This window comes from Chroicocephalus ridibundus, chromosome 1 (genome assembly GCF_963924245.1).
Source record: "Chroicocephalus ridibundus chromosome 1, bChrRid1.1, whole genome shotgun sequence".
Lineage (NCBI taxonomy): Eukaryota > Metazoa > Chordata > Aves > Charadriiformes > Laridae > Chroicocephalus > Chroicocephalus ridibundus.
The window spans coordinates 66,021,361-66,048,852 of NC_086284.1; the positions used below are offsets into that span (position 1 = coordinate 66,021,361).

Here is a 27,492-nt window from a genome sequence, read left to right on the forward strand (position 1 = left end):
ATGGCATTTCTTTCTCAGTGCTTCAATCTGTGTTTCACTAGGAGTACACACATAACACTTTGAAATGCACAAAACAACTAAGCGACATTGTGTCCGCTCTTTCAGCAACCACTGGAGTGAATTCTGACCCCTGAACTGTACTTTAGCAACCACTTTAACCAGCAAGCTCCTGTGACACTGCTGAACAAAATGTCAATCACTGTAAAATTAACAGTTGAGCTCAAAGTGTCAAATCTTTGTAGCTGTATGCTGCGATGTTTAGGGAACAGCAATCTTGGGAAGAAATATTCAAGAAGAGACAGAAATTATCTACTTTTGGGGGACCCTTGCATGGTCCTGTGTTATCTGGGCCACAGATTGCTTGCAGTGAAAAACAAAACGTAGCTTTATTTTAAAAGTGAAACAGATTAATTCTTAAGTGGGGAAACTCATGGTGAACACTCCAGTTCCTTTGTTTAAGAAGGCATTTTTCTATTTTTAATTATAATTTGCAGGTCTGCTTTGTAATACTCAAAAACAATCAAAGGCACATCAAATGTTGCATTAGTATCCCTTCTTCCCCCATCCCCAATTTCTCCAGTTGTGAGAGAGACTTTTTTGAAAAATAACCCCACCCTGCTAATCCTGGAAAAGCCTTCTGTTAGAGAAGCTATTTTTGACTCTGAAGTTGGGCCTAAGCAAGCAAAGTAATAAAATACTACAACAATTTCTTAAATACCAAGTCTTGCTCAGCCCTCAGAATGATATGAACATTTATCTGCTGGATATAAAGGGCAGTATGCATTTGAAAAGCTGTGAGTAGTTACAAACAATAAATTATTTCAGATCTGATTGGTCAAATATATATGAACACTTCTGCTTCAGTGGCATCATCGGTACTACATGACTGTAGTAAACTTCAGAGGTGTTTTAACTTCAGAGAAGTTCCTTAACAGCTGAAATAACCAAAGAGCCACTGTTGCTAATCTTGTTGGTAACCCATGGTATAGTGATAGCAGGTTGCAGCTGTGATTTTGGATTAAGTGTGTTGTGGAGGGACAAAATTATTTCATCACCGTGACATACAGGTGTCAGTGGACTGGCCAATGTGAGTGGGCGGTAGGAGGGGTGGTGCAAGACAGATTTATATCTGTCAGTGAGCTCACTGACTTTCTGGACAGCACAGGTGTAAGATCTGTAATTTGCAGGCGTATGAAATGTCTCTAGGGGAGGAGTATCACAGGACTAATGCCTTGTTTCACTTTTTCCTGTTGCTGGTAGTGATAACAGGCAAAGGAACATCGAGTTTGGACACTACCATTATAAAGACAGAAGGCTAATACTACTTCTTAAGAACAGAGGCAACATGGTATGATTAGCATTTGGAGAGTGAAGTCATCGTTAAAACGGCAGAGGTGCATGCAGATTTTCGAGGGTGACATCAAGTATAATCTGACTTTTGAAACTCTTTCAGAAAGTCAGAAGCTTAAGATCTGAGCAAGGGATAATGCACTTAGAGAGCACCTTGTCAATTCTGTAGAGATACTAGTTACATATTAGCTGTGACAGTGACCTTCTTGACTTCACATGATTTCTTTCATTCTAAGACCTGGTTTAAATATGGCTTTGTGACCCATTATTTGAGGACTTTGCATAACATATATCCAGGTTGCAATCCTATGCAGTTTTGGACCACAGACCTCCTATTGATGCCAGTAGGAGTTCACAGTCCAGGGGCAGATTCCAGCTCATTGTAGAAACATGGACAACATAGATAAAAGCAGTTTGACACATCATATATAGTAATGAGACATCTGTCTTGTCACCTGAGATACAGTTTACCAGGCAAACAAAAAAGATATTCATGAGAGCTGCATATGTGTCCCATAAGAGTTGGATGAGACTAAATGGTGCAAAGATCCCATCCCTGTCTGAGTATGAAGACCTTTTCATCCTTTCCTCTTTTGTTTCTTCATTTTATTGATTTCTCCATTGAAGTGAGATTTGACTAGATAAAGCAATGGCCAGACAGGTACTATATTTTGCTGCCCTCTCATTTTCACAGACTAAATTATACAGATAACAGACTGACCTGCCAGCATGGCCATTGTACTTATGAAAAATCTAACTGGCTGTTGTAGAAACAGCTTGTTAAATTTGATCAAGCAGATAAATGAAGGTGAAGCATCAAATTGCATTTTGTTTGGTTCATTTGTGTGTAAAGAAAACAGCTTCTTATAATTCAAGTAAGAAATTCTTACATGAATTTCTTAATCAGGCTTCACTAACTTTATCGTTTCTGTCTCTTTTGTTTCTTTTCCTTCCTTCTCCTTGCTTAAAGTCCAACATTGAGTTTGCTTCCCTCCTCCATCCCTCCACTTCTCTGTTGTTTCTTCCTACCTTCATTGTTCATGTTGCCTTTTACCTTATTTTGTTTGCTCATTTTCCCCTTCAGACATTCTCATTCTTTGGAATATTTATTTCACAACATGAACAAGAAATTAAGTGAAACAGGATCACTGAAGTCAGAGTGTATTACACTGCAGCAACTGGGAAGGTTATAAAAACAATCATCTTTTCCTTCCTCTTCCTTTCCTGTTTCCTTTCCCTTCTTCCTACCGTATTCTACATTTTCCTTTCCTTCTGACTCCCATCATTACCATAGTACTATTTCTCCATCTGCAAAGAGAACCAGGCAGCATAAGCGGGCTCCTTTGCTGGATGGAAGATAAAGGAGGAGATAAACTCTTTGCTATAAATATCTTCATCAAAATGGCTTGAAAGCTTTAGGTTTGATTGACTTGGCTTGTAGTACAAGACAATATAGCTTGACAGCTCTGATAGCCCTCGTAGACAGTCAGCCAGTCTCTCATGTTTTGTTCTTTATTATTTGCCATCCATAAACCTTCTGTTATTTGAAATGAAAGTTTGACTGTGATATGTTAAATCCATTCAAACAGAGCTAGGAGAGAATATAAATAACATATCAAATGTGAAAATAATGATGATTTCCCCTTCTCTTTCCTGCCTGTCATCTTGCAGTGGAGAAAGTGGTTCTGGGAAGACTGAAGCCTGCAAACAGATAGTGAAGCACCTCACTTGCAGAGCCAGCTCCAGCAGAAATACCTTTGATACAAAGATAAAACATGTAAGTAAGCATTCTGATCACTGAGTAGAACAAAGCAACAATCTGGCCTCTTGGATAGGCAAAGACATTTGAACTGTAAGGAAAAAGGCATCTGCTATGCAGATGTTCATAAAGGGTTTGTTTTCACCATTGAAGTCGAAGGAGGCTTCTTTCCCTGAATTGACCTGTGAAAACGGGAACAGGATTAAGCTCACATTCATGTGATGAGAGGAAACCGAAAAGTGGAGGCCAGTTCTGTTTCTATATGTTTTGGTGACTTTGGAAAGCAGTGTTTCAGTGAATAGGAGACATTTGTGTGATAAGGTACTGTCTCCTAAATGTGTACTAATTGCCTTCAGTAAGTAAATAAATTTATGTTTATGGTTGGGGTGGTGTTTCGAAGGGCAACGAAGCTGGTGAGGGGTCTGGAGAATAAGTGTTATGAGGAGCAGCTGAGGGAGCTGGGGTTGTTTAGCCTGGAGAAAAGGAGACTGGGGGGAAAACCTTACTGGTCTCTACAACTACCTGGAAGGAGGTTGTAGCCAGGTGGGGGTCAGTCTGTCCTCCCAAGTAACAGGCCATAGGACAAGAGGAAATGGCCTCAAGTTGTGCCAGGGGAGGTTTAGACTGGATATTAGGAAAAATTTTTACACTGAAAGGGTTATTAAGCATTGGAACAGGCTGCGCAGGGAAGTGGTTGAGGCACCGTCTCTGGAGGTATTTAAAAGACGGGTAGACATAGTGCTTAGAGATATGGTTAGTGACGGTTTTTGTCAGCATTAGGTTGATGTGTGGACTAGATGATCTGAAAGGTCCCTTCCAACCTAGGCGATTCTATGATTCTGTGATTCTCTGGACGGTATAAGAACTACTGAGGCATCTGAAGTAATAGTATATGAGACAGAAACTGGAAAGTTGCAGGAAAACTGCAAGGACTGAACAAAGTTATATGGCCCAGTATTTGTATAGTAAATATATTTATGAAATAGGCAAGAGTTCTGAATATTTGCTCAGTCATATTTAATTCCCACAGCAGAACTGAATTCTGCCCAGTGTGTAACATGAAATCATGAGAGCCTGCTTCATGTATGAAGTGAATTTGTCTCCTTCCTAGTACATTGTAAATGTAGTTTTTGTTTGACGGAACATTGCAACTCGTGTTTCATTGGTACAGCTGTAACACTACTATAAAGGTTCATACTGACATTTTAAATTATGCTGAACCCTAGATTGTCAATTCAAATTCTTTCAAAAACTTGCCTTTCCTAATGAAAATTGTCGTCTGAGATCCCAGTTCAGAGACAGATTTACACAGAATGTTTTAGCACAGTCTGCCTTGTCATATCTCAGTTCTGAGTTTCATACTTTAAAAAACCAAACCAAAACAAAAAAAAGATTAGGCTCTTTCACCTACTCTGGTGACCTTCCTCTACAGCACTTACACTTGATCCAAACTTTTGCTTGCAACATACATGATGTTCAGCAGAACTCTAGAATCGTTCATTGTGAGGTTTTTTAATAGCATCACATGCATCATTCAAAACACACTGCTTTCTTCCTGAATTATACATGATTCAGTCCAGAAAGATGATAAAAAAGTGTCAAAAGTACAGCTGACACCAACAGACAACCTACAAATCAGGATTATTGGGATGTGGGAAAGGCTACAGTTACACTGGTTCGTATTTTGTACATTCCAGCTGGTAAGGGAGTAAAAGTCCTGTGGATTTTGGGTGGATTTTAGAAAATGGTGTTTCATTTGTGTTTTCGGAAGACATTAAAAAAGCCTGATGACACTGAAAACACTGTAACTGAATAAGCTTTAGCTTTACTTCACTTTGTGTAGTCATACAGTTGCTGTGCTAACGTGTTTTTCACGTTACTATCTGATTCATTAATCATGTTCCTAAACTGACACATTTAATCTAGGTTTCACATAACAATGTTAAGAATACCCTTGTTATTTTTTTCACTTTTTTGATTTAAATTTTGAAGTCTAGTGTTACAATAATACCGTTATATAGGAACAGTACACTTCAATTAAAACCCAGGAACCAGATCTACAAGTGTTATTTATTTCTACTGTGTATTTTTTTATTTACTACTTACACAAGTTTGCTTAACAGTTTGGAACCGATCAGGCTGTGAATGATATTCAAGGAGAACTCCAAAATTCATGTCAGATCCTCCAAGCCCTTTTCTTTCCTAGAGTTCAAATTAAGTAATGAGTAGAAGAACTAAGTGAATAAGCAACTGAAAACTGGTGCTTTGGATACAAATATGGCAGCAGTGTGAATCAGGTGGTGTGGGAAGTAGTATTGTCTCTGCTGCAACTTCTCTCCTGACCGCAGGAAAATTCCCAGGGACAGCCATGATGATCAAGTGCAAATGAAATAAGATGCTGTCCCCAGTTAAGAAGAGGAATGAGTGTGGGAGGGGGCTGACCAGGCCTAATTTTCTCCGTCCAAAAATTAGTTAACTTTGTAGACTATTTTAACCTACTCTATATCTATGTAGTAAACCGAACAACAACCCCTAACATGCAGTTGTTACCCTGCTCCCTGACACAGTTTGAATCCCAAACAGGCCCTTTGGCCACAATTCAGCGGACAGCATGTGCCAGGGGCCATTCACAAGAGTATGTCCACCCTATTCTGCAAAAGAAGGGGTAGGTGTCTGAATGTGAACCTTAACACACCACTTACCATAGTTGATAGAGGGTCCTGCTCCTGGTCCTGTTTAGTTTAATAGTGTAGATCTAGCCGTACATGTCAATGAGTCTTAGTGCAGGCAGAAAAGAATCATCACGTATTAAGAAAAATTAGTTGCCTTTTGGTTATAGAGAGTTGCCTTGTAACTGGCTTAGATGGGACACCTGACTGCAGACAGCAAAGGTAGATGTAGCAGATCCCACCCATGGGGAATTAAGTAGAGCTTCTGGTTTAGTTGCCTTTTAAGCTGCTTTAACGAGCACAATAGCCTGGATTCATTCCTGCTGCAGTTATGCATAGTAGCATTAAAGTTAATAAAGCTGCACGGGTTAAACCAAGTGCTGAATTAGTCTAAAGAGCAAAAGCATCCTAAACACTACTGGAACCAAAACTATGCTGACTAGTTTTCTGCTGCCACCTACTGCACACATAGCTGGTTTAATTAATAATTCTGAAGGGTCTGATTTTTAGAGCTTCTGTTTTTGTGATAGGAATCACATGTTATCTGTGCCACTCCACAGCCCTCTTCCCTCCCCAGCTAGGTCATCCGGCTCCAGCAAACCACTGTTATATCAGAACACCAGTGTATTTGGACCACAGTGCAATCAATTTCTTAGGATGCAACAGAGGAAAGTGCTGAAGGGAATCCTGCAGGGTGTAAGGGGTGTAAGAAACTAATTACAAAGAGAAAAGCTAAATACAGAGAGAACATAGAATGAAGATGGCCTATATAATGCTTTTTTTAAAAAAACCTCTCTTTTCAAAATAATTGCTGTGACCATGAAGATGTAACATGGAAATGCATTAGTGAGACATGCCATAAAAAAGTTTGAATCTATTTTTTCATCAGTTTTTCACCAGTATAATGCTGAAGTAATTCTATTTGAAATCAATAATTTATGCCATCTCTGGCATCTTATAAAGCTTGTAAATTCCTTTGGTTGGTCATTAGCATCGACTGACTGCAAATTTACACGCACAGCTGCCTTCAAAGATTCTAATCTTTTTGCTAAGCATGCCAGCTCTGGGCATATGCCTCCAGTCACTTGTATCTGAACTACCTGTAAGGACACAGCTCACGTACAAGCCATTGTCTTGCCCCTTCCATTTACAACTTCCACTATTCGGACAGCACTTTTTTTTTTTTTCTTTTGAGCTACCTTACTTTAATTTCTATTTAAAAAAAAAAACCAACACAACTTTGAAGGATTTTGTCAAATTCCAAGCTGAAACGGTTTTCTTTTTTTCCTTTTCTTTTCCAGTTGTTCATAAACCATCCTCACTGATGTTTATTAAAATATCCTCCTGTTTGTTTCCTCTCTTATCACTTCTTTACCATTGTCTTGCAGGTAAACTGCATCTTGGAGGCCTTTGGCCATGCAAAGACACCCTTGAATGATTTTTCCAGCTGTTTTATAAAATATTTTGAGCTACAGTTTTGTGAGAAGAAAAAAACATTAATTGCAGGTAAGTATCATTAAATCTGTTTATTTTGATATCACGCACAGTCTAGTAGGTCGGGGATCCCGGACTGCCGTACACAGACTTTGGCCTCAGTGGCCTTAAAGTATGTGAAAGGGGCAAGGGGGTTTTAAGAAGTGTGAGAGGAACATGTTTAATAGCGTGTGAATTCATGGCTTGTCAAGAGAAGTGTGCCGTATTAGGAGGGAGAGACCTGTTCTGTGCAACCACTAGGTGGCAGAGAAAGACAAGAAAAAAAAGTAACACCACCGATTCCTCTTGCACTTCCCAGACAATCAGAATTCCCTTTGCGCGTAAGAATAACAAACTCTTAACAGCTATGTATCGCCTTACTATAAAATAAAAGTGACAAAGAGATTAATTTTTGCATTTGTATCTAATATTGTATTGGGTATTTTAAATATCCCGTAAATAAGTGCTAAACTCATCTGTGTAGGGCAAGCAAAATACCAGTATACTCTGTAATACTGAAATTAGAAGTAATTTATTACAGCTTTGAGCTTCTCCTAAAAGAACTGGGGATGACACTGATGTTTATTCTCGTCAGAGGTAAGATAGCGTAGAATTTGTGCCTGCTTTCAGAGCAAGTGGGAGTCTGCTAGTCCCCAGTGAGTGTTTATTAGTGTGAAAAAATGGATATTGGGCAAAACTTCAGTTTCATTCTGAAAATTCTGATCTTTGGAGACAGTCAGGGAGAGGTTTCATTTCTGATCTGTGTAGATCATCATAAAGTTACCCTGTGCTAAAGTGCGAGGTGTGTGCAGAAATAACTGTACACAGACAGTTTCCCGCACTGATCTTCCTGAGTGGAAAAGCCGTGTGGTGAGACACACTTTTGATCCAAGCAAATTGGATAAACATTTCCAAAACTACTAATTTTTTACCATTTTACATGTTTTTATGCTTTCAGAAGAGTTTCCTAAAAATATTATTTGGAATAATTTCATAGTGGGATTATATTTCATTTTGTTGAGAGAGTTCACTGTACCCTAGCAAATACGTTTCTTCAGTGAAAATGTCACTGAGTGGGAAATTACTGACACTTTTCTCTGGTTTGTTTTATAAATATAGGATATTTGTAAAGAAAATATAAAAATAAAAAGTGGGGACTTTTTGTTTTGTTTATGAGCTGTTGTGGGAGGAATATAAAGAAAGTGATGTAAACATTAGAATGGACTGAACAGCATCTGAACGGAGCTTGTAAAAATAAAGTTCAATCCCTAAAACTAACATTTTATAAATCCTTTTTATTGTATACATTTTATTTGGGAATATTTAGTTATCAAAATTGCATTGTGTGCATGCTTTTTCTCTTTTTGTTACACACACAGAGCACAAATGCAAACAGATGAAAATGATACTAATTTTGAAAACTCAAAGCATATGAACATTAGGAAAGGCCAGAATTGAAGTTGTCTGAGATACTCTTGGATTGCCTTGTGTATACAAATTTAATGCTGTTGTTTTTCCACCCCACCCAAGCTTCTGGACTATATTTCCTCAGTGATCTGCTACTAAATAGCTTGTTTTCCCTTCATTCATCCACGTGTGGCTTGTGCCATTTTATTCTGTTCTAAAACCAGAATATTCTGTGTTGCTCTTCAACATTTTTCACTATATGAGCATTTCAGAAATATAAACGTCTTCATTTTCACAGTATTTCTGACCTAAGGTTGTGTCCTCAGATGAGGAACGGAAGCCTCAAGGCCTCCAGGCCACATGTTCCCACAGTTTTGGGGTGCCTTGCCTGAGATTGCAGTGATTTGAATGTTCAGGGAGCTTTACCCACACTTGCCAGTTTAATTCACAACATTTGTCTGTGAATGCTATAAATGCAGAATCAGTTAACCAGGCTCTTGTGTCAGTTTTCTGGTACACTGGTGCTGTGTTTTTATCACTTTCAAACCACAGGCGTTAAATGAGAAAAATCTAGGGGTAGTCAAGTCCATTAACAAACATAAACAAATTACTTATCTGCCCTACTATTCCCCCAATATATAGGAACTGAATCAAATACTCTTACCAAATCTATGGTAGCCAAAGGTTCTGTAATTTACAATCAAGAGTGAGAAGCCCCAGTGCTTTTTATGTTTTTCTAAGTTGCAGTTGCTCATGCTGTTTGATTTGCTTTGTAGACGTTGCCTTTTCTAGGCCACCGCTAAGCATCGCTTCTGAGTGAATTTGTCACAGATTTACACCACCATAAATGAGGAAAGAATCAGGCATGTTGTCTTTGGATGGTTTAAATCCCACCCAGTGATTCTCTGGATGTATTTGCAAGATCATTTGCAGCAGTATTTACTGTCTTGCACTGTTTAAACATGAATTTAAAATGTAAATATGCAGAGCACCTGATTCTGCTGAGACATGACTTTATAACTCATTGAGGCAAACTGGGCTAAATATGTCTGGTTTGTAAACAATAATCCAAGTGACACTAGACTGCCTCCATCAAAGGGTTTAGGTTGTTTAAACTCCTTAACAGACAGATCTTAAGGACGGAAATACAGAACAATTTACTAAGGAAAGGGCATGCAAAGTATATGTGTGTGTTTTTATTATAGAGGGCAAGCTCAAGGTAGCATTCGTTGCACTGAACATCAGACAGTGGACATCAGTGAAGTTTCTGACAGCTCATTATGAAGTTCTTTTATGCCTAGACCCTGGAAACGCTCCAACTTTTGTCACATAAGGTTTACACTTATAGCAGAAAGTCCAATATACCTACATAACAAAAAGATTGGTCCTAATTTTCATCTACAGGCTTGATGCAGTCTTTCTCCTAAACTGGATCTTTGCCGTGAAGTTTTGAGAACAAGAATGGAGCTCTTGAGTGTGGTTCTACTCAAAGCCAGTACAGATACCTGTAGAGTTTTTATGTGTCTTCTCTGACTCTTGGTTCTGATGAGATGTGCTGTGATGTTGAGTTCAAATGGGAGTTTTTCTGGGACAAGTGGCTTTGTGGTCAAGTACCTTTCATTGCTTTAGTCCAGTCAAACAAGTGGAGAAGGAATAACCCAGATTAAGTCATTGTTCTTTGTGACTGGATAAATTAAGGCAGTGGGAACTCGTAAAAAGTCCTACAACAGAACAAATGCAGAATAAACTCCAGGCCAGTGATTTAAGTTTCTAAAATAAATTCATACCTAACAGAACTCAAAGACTGATTTCTGCCAAAAAATCATAATCATACATAGATGATGATTCATACCCACTGCATAGTAGTAAAAGACTGATTATTTATTTATTTCCAGAAGTAAAATTGCTGCATTTTATTTTTAGTTGGAAAGGGAGAGAGTAAATGGTCTTTCAGGTAAGTTGACTTAATTCCTAAGATGAAAGGTAAGGCTTCTGTCGGTTTCCTCAAATTACTAAAAAACAAGGTTAGGAAGAGAAAATAAAGCCTAACAGACTTATTTCCTGCCTTGCTTTTCAGGACTTACTTTTCTTAGTCTTCACTTTTTGAAAAGCAAGGCGTGTTTGGGTTTTTTTGTTGTTTTTTTTTTTTAAGTTGCACTGAAATGGAAAGATCTAATTTGATTTTTTAAAAGAAGGAAAATTACATATTTTCCTGTGTGTGTTACAATTTTTTTTTATCAATTAAAAAGTTCCAGACATTAATTTCTTTTTTTTTTTTTTTGTATAAGAAAGAGTGCAGCCAGCTAAGCTCTCTAAAGTGGTTTTGTACTGTATTTCAGCTCTGAACTTTCAAATGTTGTTTTGTTTGTACCAATAGCTGTTCTTAGGACAGCATGGTTTTTGAGAGAGAGCAGTGTAGTTTTTCAAAGAATGCATACCTGGAAGAAATATTTCACTGACCACACTTTCAATACAGAGTCCACTTGCTGGCTTGGTAGCTGCTCAGTGGATCAAGTGATCTGTTAAAGGAAGTACAAATTCCCTTGTGCCTGTAAGCACAAGTTAACATTGCACAAAAATGACAGACTTTATTCTGGACATCTATTATTTTTCCCTTTTACTTCACACATAGATTAACGAACATATAATTTTACTTTGTAGAAAAGCATATTGCTATGATAGTCTTATGAGTAACTTCAGCTCCATTAAGGTGGTGCTGTGTTTGATTCTTGCTGATCAGAAGCGCTACTTTTCTTAACAGCTCTTCCCATTGCTGGAGATGCTGACTGAGATGAACTGTATTTAGCCTTATTAAAGTGGGTGACTTGAAGTACCTGAAAAGGGCTGAATTAATTTGTGTCATCTAGATCAGTGGTGTTGCCCGTTATTAAAGTTAAATGTATTAATTAATCAGATAGATGACCTCCAGTAACATTTTTCTTGCTTTTATTAATCAATGAATGTTAAAAACACCAGAGTGATAGTTATGAAAGCCTTAGTGAATATCATTGCACACAAAAAAAAAGTTATTAAAAATTAGTAATGGCCTCTTTTCAAATTAATTGATGGTAGGGTTAGTTTTACTGAGAAATAAGTTACAAGTACAATAAAAGATGGAAATCATCCTTCAGGTTCATTTATTCTGTTTTACCCTGTAGGAATGGCAGCCAGGTAGTGATTGATTCTGATGAAAGCGTGTGTCTGGGCCAGTCCTGCCATGATAGGTTAAGATTGCATTGCTTCAATTTGCAGTGTGCTGCAAAGTTACTGGAGCCAGAAACATATCCTGCTCCCAGCTTAATGGTTTCCCAAGTGTGCCTTTTTACTTCCAGCACAGTTCTTTTTACCGTAGTGTAGCAACAGAGGGCTAGATGGCTGATACACAATTTCTCGTAATATAGGTTCCATAATAGCAGGAGTTAACTTCTACTTTTTGTAGGATGGTTAAATGGGCTAGGTCGTGTCTCCTCGGTTCAGCAAGTCAGCCGTACAACTCTTCTCTCAGTCCTACTGTCTCTTTGGTAGCTAGAACCCCAGGCGTGGTTTTGGTTGGCAGCACATGTGTCAGGCCACCATGCCTGTGCTGTTGTGTAAAAGAAAGGGTGGAAAATGCCCCTGGGTAGTGTACCACTGACCTTCTGTACTGCTTAACTGGGATGTGTCTGGGATGGTTTGGCCTGTGCAGGGTAGCACTTCGTGAGACTGTGCATAGTTACACTTAGTTCAGGGTCAGCACTTAACTGCTGAGATCTTTCTCAAAACAATATGTTCAAGATTCATAAGTTTTGTTTCCCTCCATTCTTGAGCAATATTCTCACAGCCTTATACACACAACTGCAAGTAACTTCAAGTTTGCTGTTTTTAACAGTATAGACAGAAACTTAGAGCTCTGCAAAAGATAGGAAGATACTTAGGTGAAATTGAAGATGTAATTTCCAGACAAATACAGATGATATAGCAATTACCAAGCTAGCTCTGAATGAGCTACTGTGGGTGTTAGCAGTTGTATGGTGACAGGAGCATGACATTCTGGCTTCTAGCTTAACCATTAGGCTAATGCCACTACCATGCTTCTGATACACACGCTGACACACCGAGATCTAACCTGCATAACTTTGCTCGGCATTGCATTGTGTGATACCTTTGAGTCCAAAACTGATTCTGAAAATACTGTTTCAACTACCCTCGTCTTTCGAAGTCTTTAAACTCCCGCTCTGCCTTCAAACTTCAGGTCTCTCAGGCATCTGAAGTTGCTTATGCTTAGAAATGCAACAAGTGCAGTTTTGACTGCACTGAGTAACTCAGTGCTATTTTATGCTTAAACCCAGTTTCCTTCAAAAAAGTAAAAAAAAAAATTAAAAAAAACATGAGCTGCTCAAAAATGGTATGTGTTTAGAGAACATAGTTATTGTGCTACCGGATGCATGTACCAATATTTTCTGCCACTGAATATTCAAGAACTACTTCCAGTTCATAGAGAAAGGAGTCTTAGATGAGTTGGTTGTCATCCAGACTGTGGGAAGCTATGGTTTAATATCCTCCTCAGCTTACAGCGTTTCAAACGTATAGCTCCTCTGCTGCTAAGTGTGCCCAATCCTCTAAACTCAACAGTCTTTTCCCAGGTAAGGATGCATGCTAAGACCTGGTGAAAGCTCTGACATATTGCAGAGGTTGAAAAGCATAAAGCTGCAGCAGAATGTACCCCATCCTGGTGGTGGGGGTGCTCAGTTGTGTGTGAAGAGTCATGCTTTTGGTCTTTGCACAGCTAGAATTCTACAATAACCAATGATGGGATTAAGTATACAAATGGTGGGGTAAGTGGCAACTGGAATCAGGTTCTCGCTCACAGCAAGGGCCCTGACCTGTAGCTACCGGTAGCCACTCCTATATTCTCTTTAGCCTGCTGCATCTGGAACTGCATGGTGGTGTACACTCAGTGGAGGGCTGGAGTAACCTGCCCAAAACAGTGAATCTCCCTCTGTCTCTTCACACGTACCTCTAAAATGCCTGTAATCTGGTGAAGCAAGTGAATGGATCTGAGGGTCCAATATTTTCTGTGCTTTGCCTCCTCAGAACCTTTCTGGCCTGTAATCAACATTGCTGTAGGCAAATCGTGGTTAGGTGCCTCCTCCTTCACCTTCTTCCCAGATGTGCTTCATGTGCTAACATGGCTTCTCATTTGGCCGGCTCATCATAGCCTTTCTGAGATGCCCATGTTTCCCAGGCACAGGTTAGTGAGCTTGTTGGTGACCAGTTCTGCAGAGAATTTGTCTCTTTGTAGCCATCTAGAAGTAGCCATCTAGAAGTTAAGTGGTTAATCTAAACTATTAATCTGAGCGTTCTTGATTATCAACAGAGAAAGAGGAAATGGTTCCAAGGCTAGTTTTTCCAAGATGTCTTGAATCTCTTTTGCATCCTTCTCTCTCCATGAAGAAGGAGCTTGGAATAAATGCCAATGCTCAGATGGCTACGCATTGGTGAGATGACTAATAGCTTGTCTCTTAGAAGTTCTTGCCAAATATGACAACTGGTTCCTCAAATAAATAAAACAGAGTACAAATTAACATCATTATCTTTAAAATTAAGTCATTTTGAAGATAATGTAGGACAGTAAGCAAGTAAGGTAAGACAATTGTTTCGCTAATATTAATGGAATTAGGACTTTATATGTGATTTATGTAGAAAACCATGGTAGAATGAATGGTATTTTTTTTATATGCTCACCTTAGACTGTTTTATAAGAAACATTGTTCATTCTTCACTGCTGCAATGGTGAATGATTTAAAATACATATTTAGAACAATCAGTATAATGATGAATTTATTTGTTTGTTTCTCAATCAGCTAGGATTTATACATACATGTTGGAGAAGTCTCGTGTCATTATGCAGCCTCTCAACCAGAGTAATTTTCATGTTTTTTACTTGATGATGGATGGGCTGTCTGCTGAAGAGAAATACACCCTGTACCTCAGTAATTTGTCTGCACACAGGTAGGAAAACAACTTTATATTTAGTATCAATATTGTTCTTATTTTAGTGCCTCTTTGCTGTTGAGGTCCTTCCTCCAATATTTAACATGTGTCCTAACCTCCAATGAGATCTGAAATTGTTTATTATTGAGTACGTGTTCATGAGGATTTAATTATGGAGTACAAGTACACCCTCTTAACAAGATCAGAGTATTATGTCCATTAGGATTATTGCCTTAAAGGAGAAAAAGGGAAGGAAACTTCTCAGCTATTTTTCCATCTTCTGTGGACTAGAGTAGGGCTGGTTTGGTTTTTTTTCTTTCCCCTGATGAAACGTTTGGTCTCCAGGAAAAAGTGTTTTATTATAACTAGACTTTTCTTATGGAATATGTTGATTTTCGTGAAATGTCACTGTAACGGATAATTCCATTTTCATTTTGGTATTTACTTTACTTCATATTATTAAGAAAAACCAAAATGGAGTTTTGACTGCTTTGAATACAAGGATAGGATTCAATACCCAATGCCTAAAATTAGGTCTTTGTGTGTGTCTCCACATGAGCTGGTTGTCTTGGCTCCCATTTGCAATCGAAGAAGATTGAGTCCCTACTCAGCTCTATATAGAGTTACATGTAGATGTGTGCTTCGGGATGAGCTGAACCACAAAATATTGCTTCATAAACTGTGCCGACTACATCCCCTTTAATAGTAAAAGCTTAAATATAAAGAGCTGTATATAGATGCTGAAATGTAGTATGTTTAAGCCTGAATACACTCCTAAGGCTGAATACACTCCAAAATTTTAATATAAGTGGAAGTCTCTGTTTTTTCAGGAAATTTTGGGAGTATCTCAATTTTTTTTTAATTCAGATTCTTTTCATTTTCCTGATTTAGATCATTTGGCTTGCTTTCTTCAGTCTTTCCTAAGAAGTATCTCTGAAATGAGAGAAGCCTATTTGTTATTAATGATCTTCTCTTAAATTGGCTAAGATTATAATGAGTATAGTGAGTAACTGTAAAAAGACCAATAGTAATTCAAATGATGTAAAATGAGTGGTTTGAGTTTTTCATATCTAAGCCTTTTTCCCATGGATTTTTCTCACAACTTTTTTTATCTACTTTTTATACTACTCTGGGTAGTACTGGAATAAAATACTATTCCTAGATTTGGGGCCTATAAATAGAAAGATACCACATTAATGTTTGTAGAAAAAACTTACTTCATCCTGATATTTTTTGTTAAACACAAGTCTTCATACTACTGTTGTTTGGTAACGTTTAAGCTTTTAGCACTTCTGGTTTTATACAGAATAACGTAATGCATTAGCTCTGAAGAAACCTGAAGCTAAGTTGCTTTTCTAAAAATGATCCACTTCAAAGGGGGGGGAGGGGAAGAGTTAAATTCTGTTTCAAATCCTTTGAAGGCTTTGAAGACCAAAAGGATTCTGAGCTCCTGATCATTAATTTATTCCTCTTCTAGCAAAAGTTGTTTGGAATCACTCAGTTTATTCACAAAATGAAACAGTTTGAAGTCACTTTGCAAGAAGCTCCAACAGGAAAGAACTTAGCAAAAACCTGAATAATTAGATTCACATGAACAAAGCTTTATCTGATAAGATATCTGATAAGCATCCAAAAAGAACAAATAGTATTTTTAAATAGATGTCTGAACATTGCAGTGCCAACTCTTTAGAAGTAATTTATAGCGTAACATTTGCATAAAGCTGCTTTTATCAATAAAGCTCTGCTTTGGCTACGTAGAGTAGATTGTATCTTGCATTATTGAGAGAGTGTTTGAGCCAAATATTTCTTACCTTAAACTCTTGACTGTAGTGGTTCAGTGGGCCAGATCTTTCTTGATTGATAGAGTTAAACTAGGGGTGAATTTCTACTGCATCGAACTCATACATGAATCAGGAAGGCAGGATTTGGCCTTTGTTATAAATTCATTATTTCTGGCTTAGTCAAATTTTGATGAGATCATATCATTCTGGTAACATCAATAAGTGAATTTGTCATGTTTTCTTTAAGCAAGTGTAATCTTGACTTTAATAGTAAATTTAATTAGATAACAGCCCTTTTGAAACGATAGGTGGTTCATGCCCAACTGTTTTTTTGATAATTTTTCTGTTCCTCTTTGTGTCGTTTAATGTTTCACCTTTATGTAGAAGATTTAACAATTTTAGTAAATAATGGCTGTTAAGATCACAAGATACCCCTATTTTTTCATTGTTTCCTTAAGCCGTGTCAATATGAGAAATGAGACACAGCATTGGGGTTTTATTCTCATTTTAAATGAAAGTACCTTAAAGAGTCAAAGCAGTATTGCCAATAGTGGTTATTGTTAGACTTGATGCTGAAAACGGTGAGAGGTAGTTCATGTATTAAGGAGTATATAATCCTGAATTAAGAGTTAATGTAAATAACTCTAAGGGGAAATCCCTCCCCTTTGGAGTCACTGAGAGTTTCGGTAAGGCTGGGGTTTCACCCCAATGTGTAGAGGGACTTTTTGGGTTGTAATTCTGTGGTGTTTGGTGCCGTCCTGAGAGGGAGCTTCAGCTCAGAATCTTAAATGTTCTTGCAAGTATTATGGCTGCTAGAGCATCGTATGAAGACAAATAGCTGGCCACTTTCTGTTGAACCTGTATACAACTAGGATCTTAAAGTAACAAGCCATCTAAATCTATGTAGGGAGGGATCTGAATGAATACATCTCCCACCGTATATGCATGTGGGTCATGATGGATAAAGACAGAAGCAATTCCTGAAAGGTAAGACCATTTTTCAAGATTTAGCAGGGGGAGCAGGTCAGAAATGGAGAGGCAGTCTCAAAAGGGCAATTCGAGGCTTTTTGATTGACAACTGTTCCTGTGTATTCATTATATTTTGAAGCTGATTTTTATCATCAGATCCTTGGTTGAAACTTCCAAAATTTCTATTAACTTAGAGTGTTTCAAAAGAACTGCAGAACTTTGTTTATCTTGATGATGACGTGTAATACAGAGAGATTAGAGGTTTGAAGTTATATTCTCAATTTGCTCTTGCTTTGCTCTTGCTTTTTTCTTTTGCTGGGTGCAGATACAGTCCAATACTGTAAGCATTGCTTTTCTGGCATGTGAAGTTTAGCTTCATAATAAGAGTATGTACTAGCTTTTCTAGCACATTAACTTTAGCCTCATAGTTACAGTAGGTACTACCTTAGTGATGGATCTTGCAACCAGAGTGAAACAGAGTGCAAAAAAAGAGAGTTGCCAGTGGTGATAGATCAGCTTGTAAACAGTATTCAACTCTGGTGAAGAAAGGGTACTAAAAGGAGAGATCAGAAAGACAGGAAAGAAAAATGTGGGAAAAATCTTACAGAAAAAAGTAGAAAGACCTGCTTTTATTATTATGGGCCAATTGCTTCATATTAGCATTGATATTCCAAAGCTGTAGTATATATTACAATACAAGAATGCCTTTGTGTAATAGGTGTAAGAAAGATACTCAAACCTACAGTGATTAAAAATCATGTCATTACATTTGTATATGTATATTAGAAACATAGCTTGAGGCTACTTAACTATAGAAAATGATTTCAGAAGCGATGGTGAGTTTGGCGGCTGTTCAACTTGATGTCACCATTTTCAGTTTAAACAAGGCTGCTAGTTCTGCTCATTGATTGCACTGTTACGGCTTTTGGTAGCGTAGGTGAACTTGATACAATGCTCTCAGTATTGCAAGGTGATTCTGACAGGCGTTTTTTAGTCCTCCCTTGTAATGTCAGATCTCTGTCACCCAACGTTTATAGATGAAACATACCGCTTGTAACAACTTCAAGCTGGGGAAAATGTTAATATACACATTCATGCAAAAGCCGGACCATGGTCAGGACGTGCATTTTGTGTTTGTATTTTCAGACTTCTGTTCCCAGATGTGCAAAACTTCCCTTTCTCCCATAGAATAATGATGTGCACTGCAGTGTGTTCTCTCTCTGCCTGTGCTGTTTCTCTCACCCCTTAAAAAGCAAAACTGTTCTGCAACAACAGCTGTAGATCAGTTCACACAACTGATGTATCTTCTTTTTACAATTTTTCAGTGCAGGTGCCCTCTTCACTGTCAATAAGAAAACTTTCCATTAATTTCATCTGTAAAGTAGTAATTTTAGTGAAGTGATTGATTTTCTCATTAAAATCTAAACTGATCAGAACCTCTTTGCTTGATGATTGAGGAAATCATTCCCAACTCTAAAGGATAAGGATGATCTTCAAAAGGGGCTTAGAGATTAGTGAGGGAAAGCGAATGGTATAGTAGACATTTTTCAGAAGCATTAAGTGCAAAGCCTTATGTCTGATTTTTTTTATGCGCTTCCAGTCATAATCTTTTCTAACAAGCACTAAAACAATTTGTGCAAAAGGGTGATCATTCTAGCATTGTGCATATTGATTGCCACTCTCCCTCACACACAAGAGCTCAAGATGAGAATTTTCAAGATTGTGAGTGACCACTTACTCCAACTTTCCCTGATTCAACATACTTAGGAGGCATTCTCTTAATTTCCTAACTGCTGTGGGGATAAAGCCAGGAAGATATTGCATGTTTTCGTGCCTTCTCTCTTTATTTTCTTTCTTTTTATCTTTGGGTGCCATTTTCCTTTCCAATCATTTGATTATTTTTTCATTTATACATAACAGAAACACGTATCAGTCTTGAAAATAACAGTTTTCCGTATCTGTGCCATTTGTCTACAACTGTAGCTGTGGCAGTCTAATGATACAAGCTAAATTCATAGAGAAAAGTGTTTGTTTTTTTAATTAGTCCCACATAATTGGAAGATTAGATATTCTAGGGATGTTTCAGTACTCTGATATTCCATGCTCTTTCCGTGTATTCCAGCCTGACAGATCACTTTTTTCTCATAGATACTAACTTTGATTTAAACCTTCAGTACCCACATAAAACCTAGCTATGCCCATAAAAATTCACAGAGGTGGTTACACAATACCATTTCGATCCCTTTCCTTCACAAATTACTTGTTGCTGATATCTGTGTCTGATGACTAGTGGGATATCCAAACAAGTGGTAGACCTGTCTTACAAAATTGGTTGGATCTAAATACTATGAATGAAATAACTACATCAGGAAGGGTTACATCAGATTTTCCCATGGGTGGTAGTCCTGCCATCCTTCATTTGTATATGAAGTGCCAAGTTACATCACTTTGCTAAACTGCCATTAGACTTTGTGTGCTGAGACTCAGCATAAGTTAGTTGTACCGAAATTCTCAGTCTCACCCCAATAAAGTCTAGTGTTGAGGCTCTATGAACTTCATTGTTGAGAATCAACTTTGTTTTAAAATCCTGCTGACAGAATAAAGCTCCAGGCAGTCAGGAAAGTGGCATTCATTGTATTTAAATTTAGGTGGAGGTTAAAGATAAGACTCAGAGGTTCCTCAGCTGTGTTTCCCTTTTCCATTGTGGGAGGTATGGGCACAGGAGGAGAAAAAAAGCTGTGAAAAGCTTACCGTGCCTGCAGCTGAATGATCAGGAGGGTCAAGTCCTTCTAGTTCTACTTGTCCAAAACCCCTTCCTAATTCTTCTGTGCAAATCGTAGCAGCCTATCACTTCTACTGTTCTTTAAATATTATCTCTTCTCAGACACGTCCAGGGAAATCATACCGTGTGAGACTTCTGAACCTTGAAATAATTCTGAAATGCTAGCGACAGTTTTGCTAGACCTCCTTTGAGTTGTGAGTTTTCAGTGCCTTTTCCAGGATGCGGGCAATTCTGTGTAATGGCCAGAGAGCAGCTGGGGCAGTTGCTGCACTCAGCAGGTCCAGGGATGATGAGTGGGGTCAGACACTACCCAGAGAGCTGGGCAGGGCCATGAGGATGGGGACAGGATGTGACCAGGCCAGGCCAGGAGCCCACAGGTGGGGGTCAAAGGGGTATGTGGCTGGGTGCAGGAGTGGCTGACCCCATATCAGGCCAGCACCAAGGCCCAATATCTGAGCTCAAAAGCTGATTCTGAGCCAAAGGGGGTGGGAAGAGGTGGGCAGGGTCCCAAAAAGGCTTCTTGCGTAGCCCAAGCAGCTAAACCCTTGAGGGTTTTAGGGGGCAGAGGGCATTCAAGAACCCTGCAAAATCATAAAACATCCTTTATCAATTTTTGAGAGTTAATGAATATCTATTTTTTTTCCCACGTATCAAAAAACAGCTAAATCTTCAAAGTTCTCTAGTAATTGTTCTCCTTTGCATATGTATATTTTCTTCAATATGTGTATTTTCTTTAGTATATTGCCTGTAAACTTGTACTTAATTAACATTTTCAATACATGGTAACTCTTGTGACAGCAGTTAAGCTAATGATTAAATTCGTAGTTTGTCTGTCACCCCTAAGATTTTTTTCGCCATGGATCTTTTGGCATTTAAGTTCTCAGTAAAGGTGTGACTGAAGAAGAAGAAAAAACCTGAATCAGTCTCCCACTTCCTTTTCCTTTCCCAACCTATATTTTATCTTGCATTAAATCATACAGATAACGCATCACTCGTTTCTACTTTCTTTATGTTCATTTTTCTGTACTTAGCATTGATCACCCTACTAACACACAAACCAAGACCTTCAAAAATTAGAAGTGCACTTGATATTTTATGGAGGATGAGGAATTTTAAAGACTGGATGACTACGTATAGGTGATTCTCAAAGGCAATGTCTGAAATTTATCATCTTGCTATTATCCTATTGCAACATACTTCTGTAATGAATGCTGAGTAGAAAGTTAGTTTTCAAATTATTATACTGGAATTATTCTAGAAAAAGTTTTACCTTGCTAGAAGTAACTCTGGAACACTCTGAGAAAAAGCTATCTGTCTTTGAGTATCCAAGCTAAGTTCAATTTCATAGCTAATACAATTGATTATTTTTTTTCTGCTTCTAAACATCTTGCATAACAGCTGGCAGGTTTAGAGGTGAAATAAGATTCTATGAGACATTTTCTGAAGTAATTAGAATTTTTGAAACTATTTCTTAGAAGTTCAAAGGCAACATGTATTGTATTTACTTTCTTATATCTTGGGTGTCTCAAAGTGATACGCTTTGAATTTATGTGTGCACACACACATATACACATAACAAATGTATTTATACTCAACTTTTTTTTCCATTTCTCTGCTTCTTCCATGTTCTCTCTTATCTTCCAAAGGTCTCTAAAATTGGAAACGTAACATTCAAGCTCTGGTTGAACAAGTAAATCTGTATTTTTTTGGTACTATGCAAGTTTTCCTGTCCTAACCTGATTACATACAACACATTCCTTTTCTCCAAAACGCTTGCATTTTAAATACATTAACACTTCTAAGACAATGCAGTGATATGCGCAAGCTACGTTTATTAGCATGCCGAGACGCCAAAAGACCATTGGGGTATAAAGACTTTTCTAGCAGGCTTGACAAACTTTCTAAGTAACGGGGTAATGTGAAGACGCAGTTTCAAACACAGATTTCAAAAACCGAGGGAGTTAAATCTCAGTTAATTTTTCTGGAATTCATTTCAGTACAATGAGATAATATGGATAGGTGAAGCCCTAAGTAAAAGTGAAAATAGTTATTTGTTTGTTTGTTTTTTAAAGTATGTGGTAGCAAATAATATAAAAATTCTACACTTCAACCAGTCTATATCTTCCTGATATGATTTACTTATATCTCAGCTGTCTAGTGAAAAGCTTTAACTGTGAACATTTGTTTCTTAGCTATCCTCATACAATACTACTGTCAAAATCTGATTCACAACCAGTAGTACTATTTTAAGGACAAGATCTGTAGATTCCGAATGAAATGAGGTAATTCCATTTACTTAGATTCCAGTGAGGTCTGACAGCTAAACTACACCAGCTAGTTATTAGAAAGGTAATGGAAAAAGGAGAAGCAGATATATTTGTCTGAGATTCTGGAGCAGGTTTAAACTTGCTTCAGTGAGTTTTATATATATGTAACCAAGAATAATTTCAACATCAAAAGAATTGTCTAAATTTTCTCTGTCTTTTGCTTTTGTTTTGTTTTATTTACTTTTGCTGCATACCATTTATTCTTTTTCTGTTTACCCTGTATTTACTGATGTCTTAATTTTTTCCCTGATTTTTTTTTTTGGAGGTTGAATCTTCTTTACGGTGTGTAATAACATACGTATATTCCAACAAAATATTCTTTCACATAGTTTTCTTCAACATGTTTTTCCCTGCCCTCTTGTAACTTCAGCCTCCACTTTCCTTTTATTTCAACTGGCAACAGTCTTTACTCCAGTACTCTTACCATCTTCAGTTTTCCTTTGTGCTCCTTAATTATGCAGGTTTTCTGAGTAAATAAGGTTCATGAGATTATTTCACTTCTTTTATTCTTTTTCCTTCCCAGAAATGAACAGGAATTGAACCAAGAGGAACATTTTCTTTTCCTTAGCTCTCATTTTCGTGTCCTATTCTTTCTTTGAAATTCAGGCTCCATTAATCTCTTGGAGCATGATCTTCAAGCGTCAGTGTTGTTCTTTACACTTCAAAGAAGGAAGAGTTGAGAGGCAACACCAGTAAATGGCTGATGCGTGTGATTTGTTATGCTGGGTAGTAATAATCATGACTAACTAACTCAGTTTTGTTGAGGACGGACACCAGAAAATATAGTATATGTTGTATTAAGATACATCTTCATGTTTTAAAGTAATATTGATTAAACAACTAATTTTATCTACTTCTAGTGTATTATTTTACAATACGTGTTTTCAGATATATCTGAGATGTAAAAATACAACAAAGTGTAACTAAGTTTGGGGTTTTTTGGATCCAGTATTGATTTTTTTAAAGGGTTACTCTGTGATCTAATTCGCCTCACTTTCCTAATTCATGTGCTTAAATTCAGTTCAGCTAAGCTCTTAGATTTAGTCTTTCATATTTTAGGCTTAATCTCTCATATTTTAATGAAAATTAAATGGAGCGCTAAGCAGCCTGTTAGTGTACATAAGCTAAGAATTTTTTCAGTGATTTTTAACAGGGCAGGTATGATGACTGGACCATGTGGGTTAAAATTTCCTCCCTAAGATCATCATGTGCACCTTGATATTCAGGAAATAGCTAAAAATAGTGTCAGCATTAAAGTTAATATTATACAGGATCTTTCTGAAAAGTGACTACATTTCCCCTATCTTAAACCCCCTCTTTCTGTGAGATGTTTGTGGACAGTTTTGTCCTACAAGAAACATTACCAGAAGGTTAGCAATGCAATTACAGACGATATAATCAGGATCGCAGCTTAGGTTTTCAAAACAAAACTGAAATATTCATTTGTGTCATCTGCTTTATTTTGCAAATTAAGTGGTTATTTTTATATTTGCAGATACCTACACCTCATGCATAAAGTATATCTCTATGTTATTAACTTTATTTCACAATATTTGTTTTGAGTGTCTGGCTGTGCAGTTGTTTTGAGTGGTTCATCCTGAATTCAGGGTTAGTTAAATAGACACCTGAGCTCTTGCATTCTAATTACATGTCAAGATATCCAAAACAGTATTTTTCTACTTGAAAGCAGGGGTACCTTAGCTTTGGATTTTGATGTTTAATTTATTGATTCCAGTTTCAACATTAGCTCCTTTTGACATTACTGCTTTATTCCCAAAGGATCCTTGAAAAAAATATAGCTCCAGTGATTTTTAATAATCATTAATTTACATGAAATCCAAGAATTTTTTTTTTTATTTAACAAAGTAAAGGTAGTAAAATAAGTCTGAGACTTAGCTCAGCGTCTTTGTCGTAGGTCCCAAGTGGACTTGTTATTTGTCTGGTTTTCATAACAAATGCTATAAAAATTCTGCTTTGTTTGAGAGTGTAAATCTGGAACTCATATTCCTTTGGGTATTTTCTTTCATTTGATGTTAACAATCACCTTTTCATTGTATTATTCTTCATACATATTGGTTGAATAGTGACAGAGGATGTTCAGCACTCCATTGACAGACTCTCAGAGGTAAAGAAATCATTCATTATGATGACCTCTTTTCAACAACTGTTTTTCTCTCCATCATAATTCTAACAAGCCAAAGGTGTAGAAGTAACTATGTATAAACGAACAAGTGAGATGTTTTTTTCAGGAATAAATTGTATGTTTAGAGTGGCATGGTAGAGCCAAGGCACTCCTCCTTGTATTTCTGTATTGTCCTAAAGGGACTCAGATATCTGGTAATCTTTGGTATTGTCCGTTCTCTCAGTGCCAGTGAGCAGTTCAGAACCGAAAAAATAACATCAGACCATATAAAACCATGTTGACTTTTGACTTTCTATAGCTCTAGTCAGTTTGCTTCTGCATGTTTAATTTTAATCCACAAACTTGCATTTGCTTTATTTGACTTGGCATGATATCGTTTGCAATTTCTTCCATTGAGAGAGGCTTTGTCTTTCTTGTCTCCTTTGGGGTAAGCATGATATGGAACCACATGCAGAAAGTAAGAGGAGAATAATCTGTCTGTGGCATGAAAGTTAAAGTGTAGGAGGCGGGAAAAAATGAAATCCGTTTAATCCGAGAGAAAGAAACAAACTTGGTAATTAAGAGCACTGGGCTCTACAGAGTCTACTGAAGACAGAACATATATCTGTCTTAGTTTTAAAAGAATACTAAGGATACAATAAAAAATTGGTTGGAATAAATTGCTTGAAATGGAGAAAGAAAATGCAAAAATAAATACAACATGAACCAGATGACTTTCTAATTTGTTGTGAATTCTGGTGATGAGCACCTTACATCTTAAAGTTTCTGGGCCAAGTTCAACCTTTTGTTAGAAAAAATAAATCTCCAGAGATCTGTGGAAGTTATATCTATATTGAGGTTAAATTTGGTCCTCTGTTGAAGAAATTAATTGCTGACTGTTTAGACAGCCCACCACTGTTTCACATCAGACTGAAAAAGGATGTAGCTCCAAGGGATGAAATTGCCGTAGAAACCCCAGCTTAAAAGTAGATGTGATTACTCACTTATAAAATGGTACAGAAGCTCATTTGGCTTTTAGTTTAAGTACAGAATATGTCTCTGCACTTTACTAGGATGCTAATCATCTCATATGTGGGGGGAGATTCAGTAGATTCATCTCCTGAAACCACTTAGCTATTACACTGCATAAATCTCGAGCAATAATATAGTTCTGCAATTTATATTTCAAAAGTCACTCTTAGAATCATTCTGATACAATTACTGTAGATGAGTTTCCAGTCAGGAATGGCTCATTTAAGAAATTGTTATTGGCATACGGAAGTCCCAGTCATTGAACCCAGCTCATCTCAACTTAATGTTAGATCTAAGAGAGACGATACCTCCCACCATTGTTTGAACTTACTGTCTTCACTGAGCTCCCTGAGCTACCTTGAATTTTTCACTGCAGTGGCATAACTTTACAGTTTACTTTAGCCATCTTTCTCTGGGAAAGTCAGGCAAGGTCAACTCAAAGTGTAGCATAGTTTTCTTCCTGTAGTTCTTTCATTAATCATAACTCAAAATGACCTCTACATTGAAGTAAACCTGATTGTGTCTTGTGTCGGGTTAGTGCCATTCAAAGTTCCTTTTGATTCCTGATGGATGTGCACATGAACTTTTAGTAGTTAAAATATAACTACTCAAACTGAGTTTTGTCTGAAGTCAGTAAACCAGTAAAAGTCTTCTGAATATGTTAATTGAGTGCTAATACGAGGCAGTGTTAGGATCTCAGTTTTATACAGCTCCTAAAAATGGCAGCTCCATCAGTCTTGGCTTCTCAAATTGTTTTATGCAATATAATGCTGGACAGAATGGTGCAGGAATCTTGTACTGAATCACCTGTTACCCAGATGATCTTTGGAACTTCTTTATTCTGCATATAGGTCTTGTTTATCTCCAGTTAGTTTATGACACATCTCTTGGAATCACGGCACAAAGTGTTATTGCTGCAGCTTAGTACAGTACAATATAAATCGTATGAAACTTGATGTACTCAGTGGTTGATATCAAAAGTAAACAAAAATACTTTCAAGTATAGTTTCAATAGTTTCAAGTCACCTTTACTTGTCAGCCGACAGATGTAAAATAGTACAGGGGTTTGGGGGATGCTTAATGATTTTCACACATATATTAGCCTATCTAACCAGGGAAAGCTGTATTTTTATCAGATCTGTGCAAACAGCACTCTGGATCAGAGAAGGATACACACTGGGGAGAGCTGAATGGGAGTAGTTCAGAGCGTTTCAAGGAAAAAATACGTATGAGGTTCTGTGCTTCCTCATATGCCATCTTGATCTGTGACCTGTCTGCTAATAAGGCCTTTGCTTATCTGATTTGAAGTTTCAACATTTCTTGAATAATAGTAATACAGATGAGAAAAATTGTTAGAACAAATCCAGTTTGCACAAAGAACTATTCAAATCAAGAAAGTCCTATGAAATAAAAAACTTAGAAATTTTTGCTGACTGAAATGATGGAATAGGGCACTGAAACGATGTAGAAATACGATTTGACAAACAAACTGCATTTGTAACCATAATTGTGGAGAAGTGTAATTTATGGCTTATTGCAAATGCTGGTACCTTCTAATTTCTGCTATAACCTTTATGAAGTTTGAACATAACCAAATCATTAAATGGGTAGAAGTCAGTTTACCAAGATGGTGTTGCAGCTTAGTATTAAACTTACACAGTAATTGCAGTGGGTTTTTTTGACACTAGTACACTGACGCCAGCTTCGTGATCTGTTTTGTTCACCCAAGATGGAGATTTCGAAGACTAATAACAGTGCTAATCGTTTTAAAAAAAAAAAAAATCTGTGGCCTTTCTCAGTAAAACTTAATAATAAAAATTATTCCCATTATATAGGAAAATCATTTAT

At 37.3% G+C, this 27,492-nt stretch overlaps 1 protein-coding gene across 5 annotated transcripts in view; it reads left to right on the forward strand.

The window, feature by feature from the left end:
- MYO16 (myosin XVI) overlaps nt 1-27,492 on the forward strand; it is a 406,659-nt gene that overhangs the window by 226,128 nt on the left and 153,039 nt on the right. For all 5 annotated transcript variants that reach the window (XM_063337500.1, XM_063337484.1, XM_063337493.1 and 2 more), the window contains exons 14-16: nt 3,022-3,127; nt 7,167-7,284; nt 14,502-14,649. In XM_063337500.1, coding sequence (XP_063193570.1) covers nt 3,022-3,127; nt 7,167-7,284; nt 14,502-14,649 — 372 coding nt within the window. The remainder of the gene's footprint in view (nt 1-3,021; nt 3,128-7,166; nt 7,285-14,501; nt 14,650-27,492) is intronic.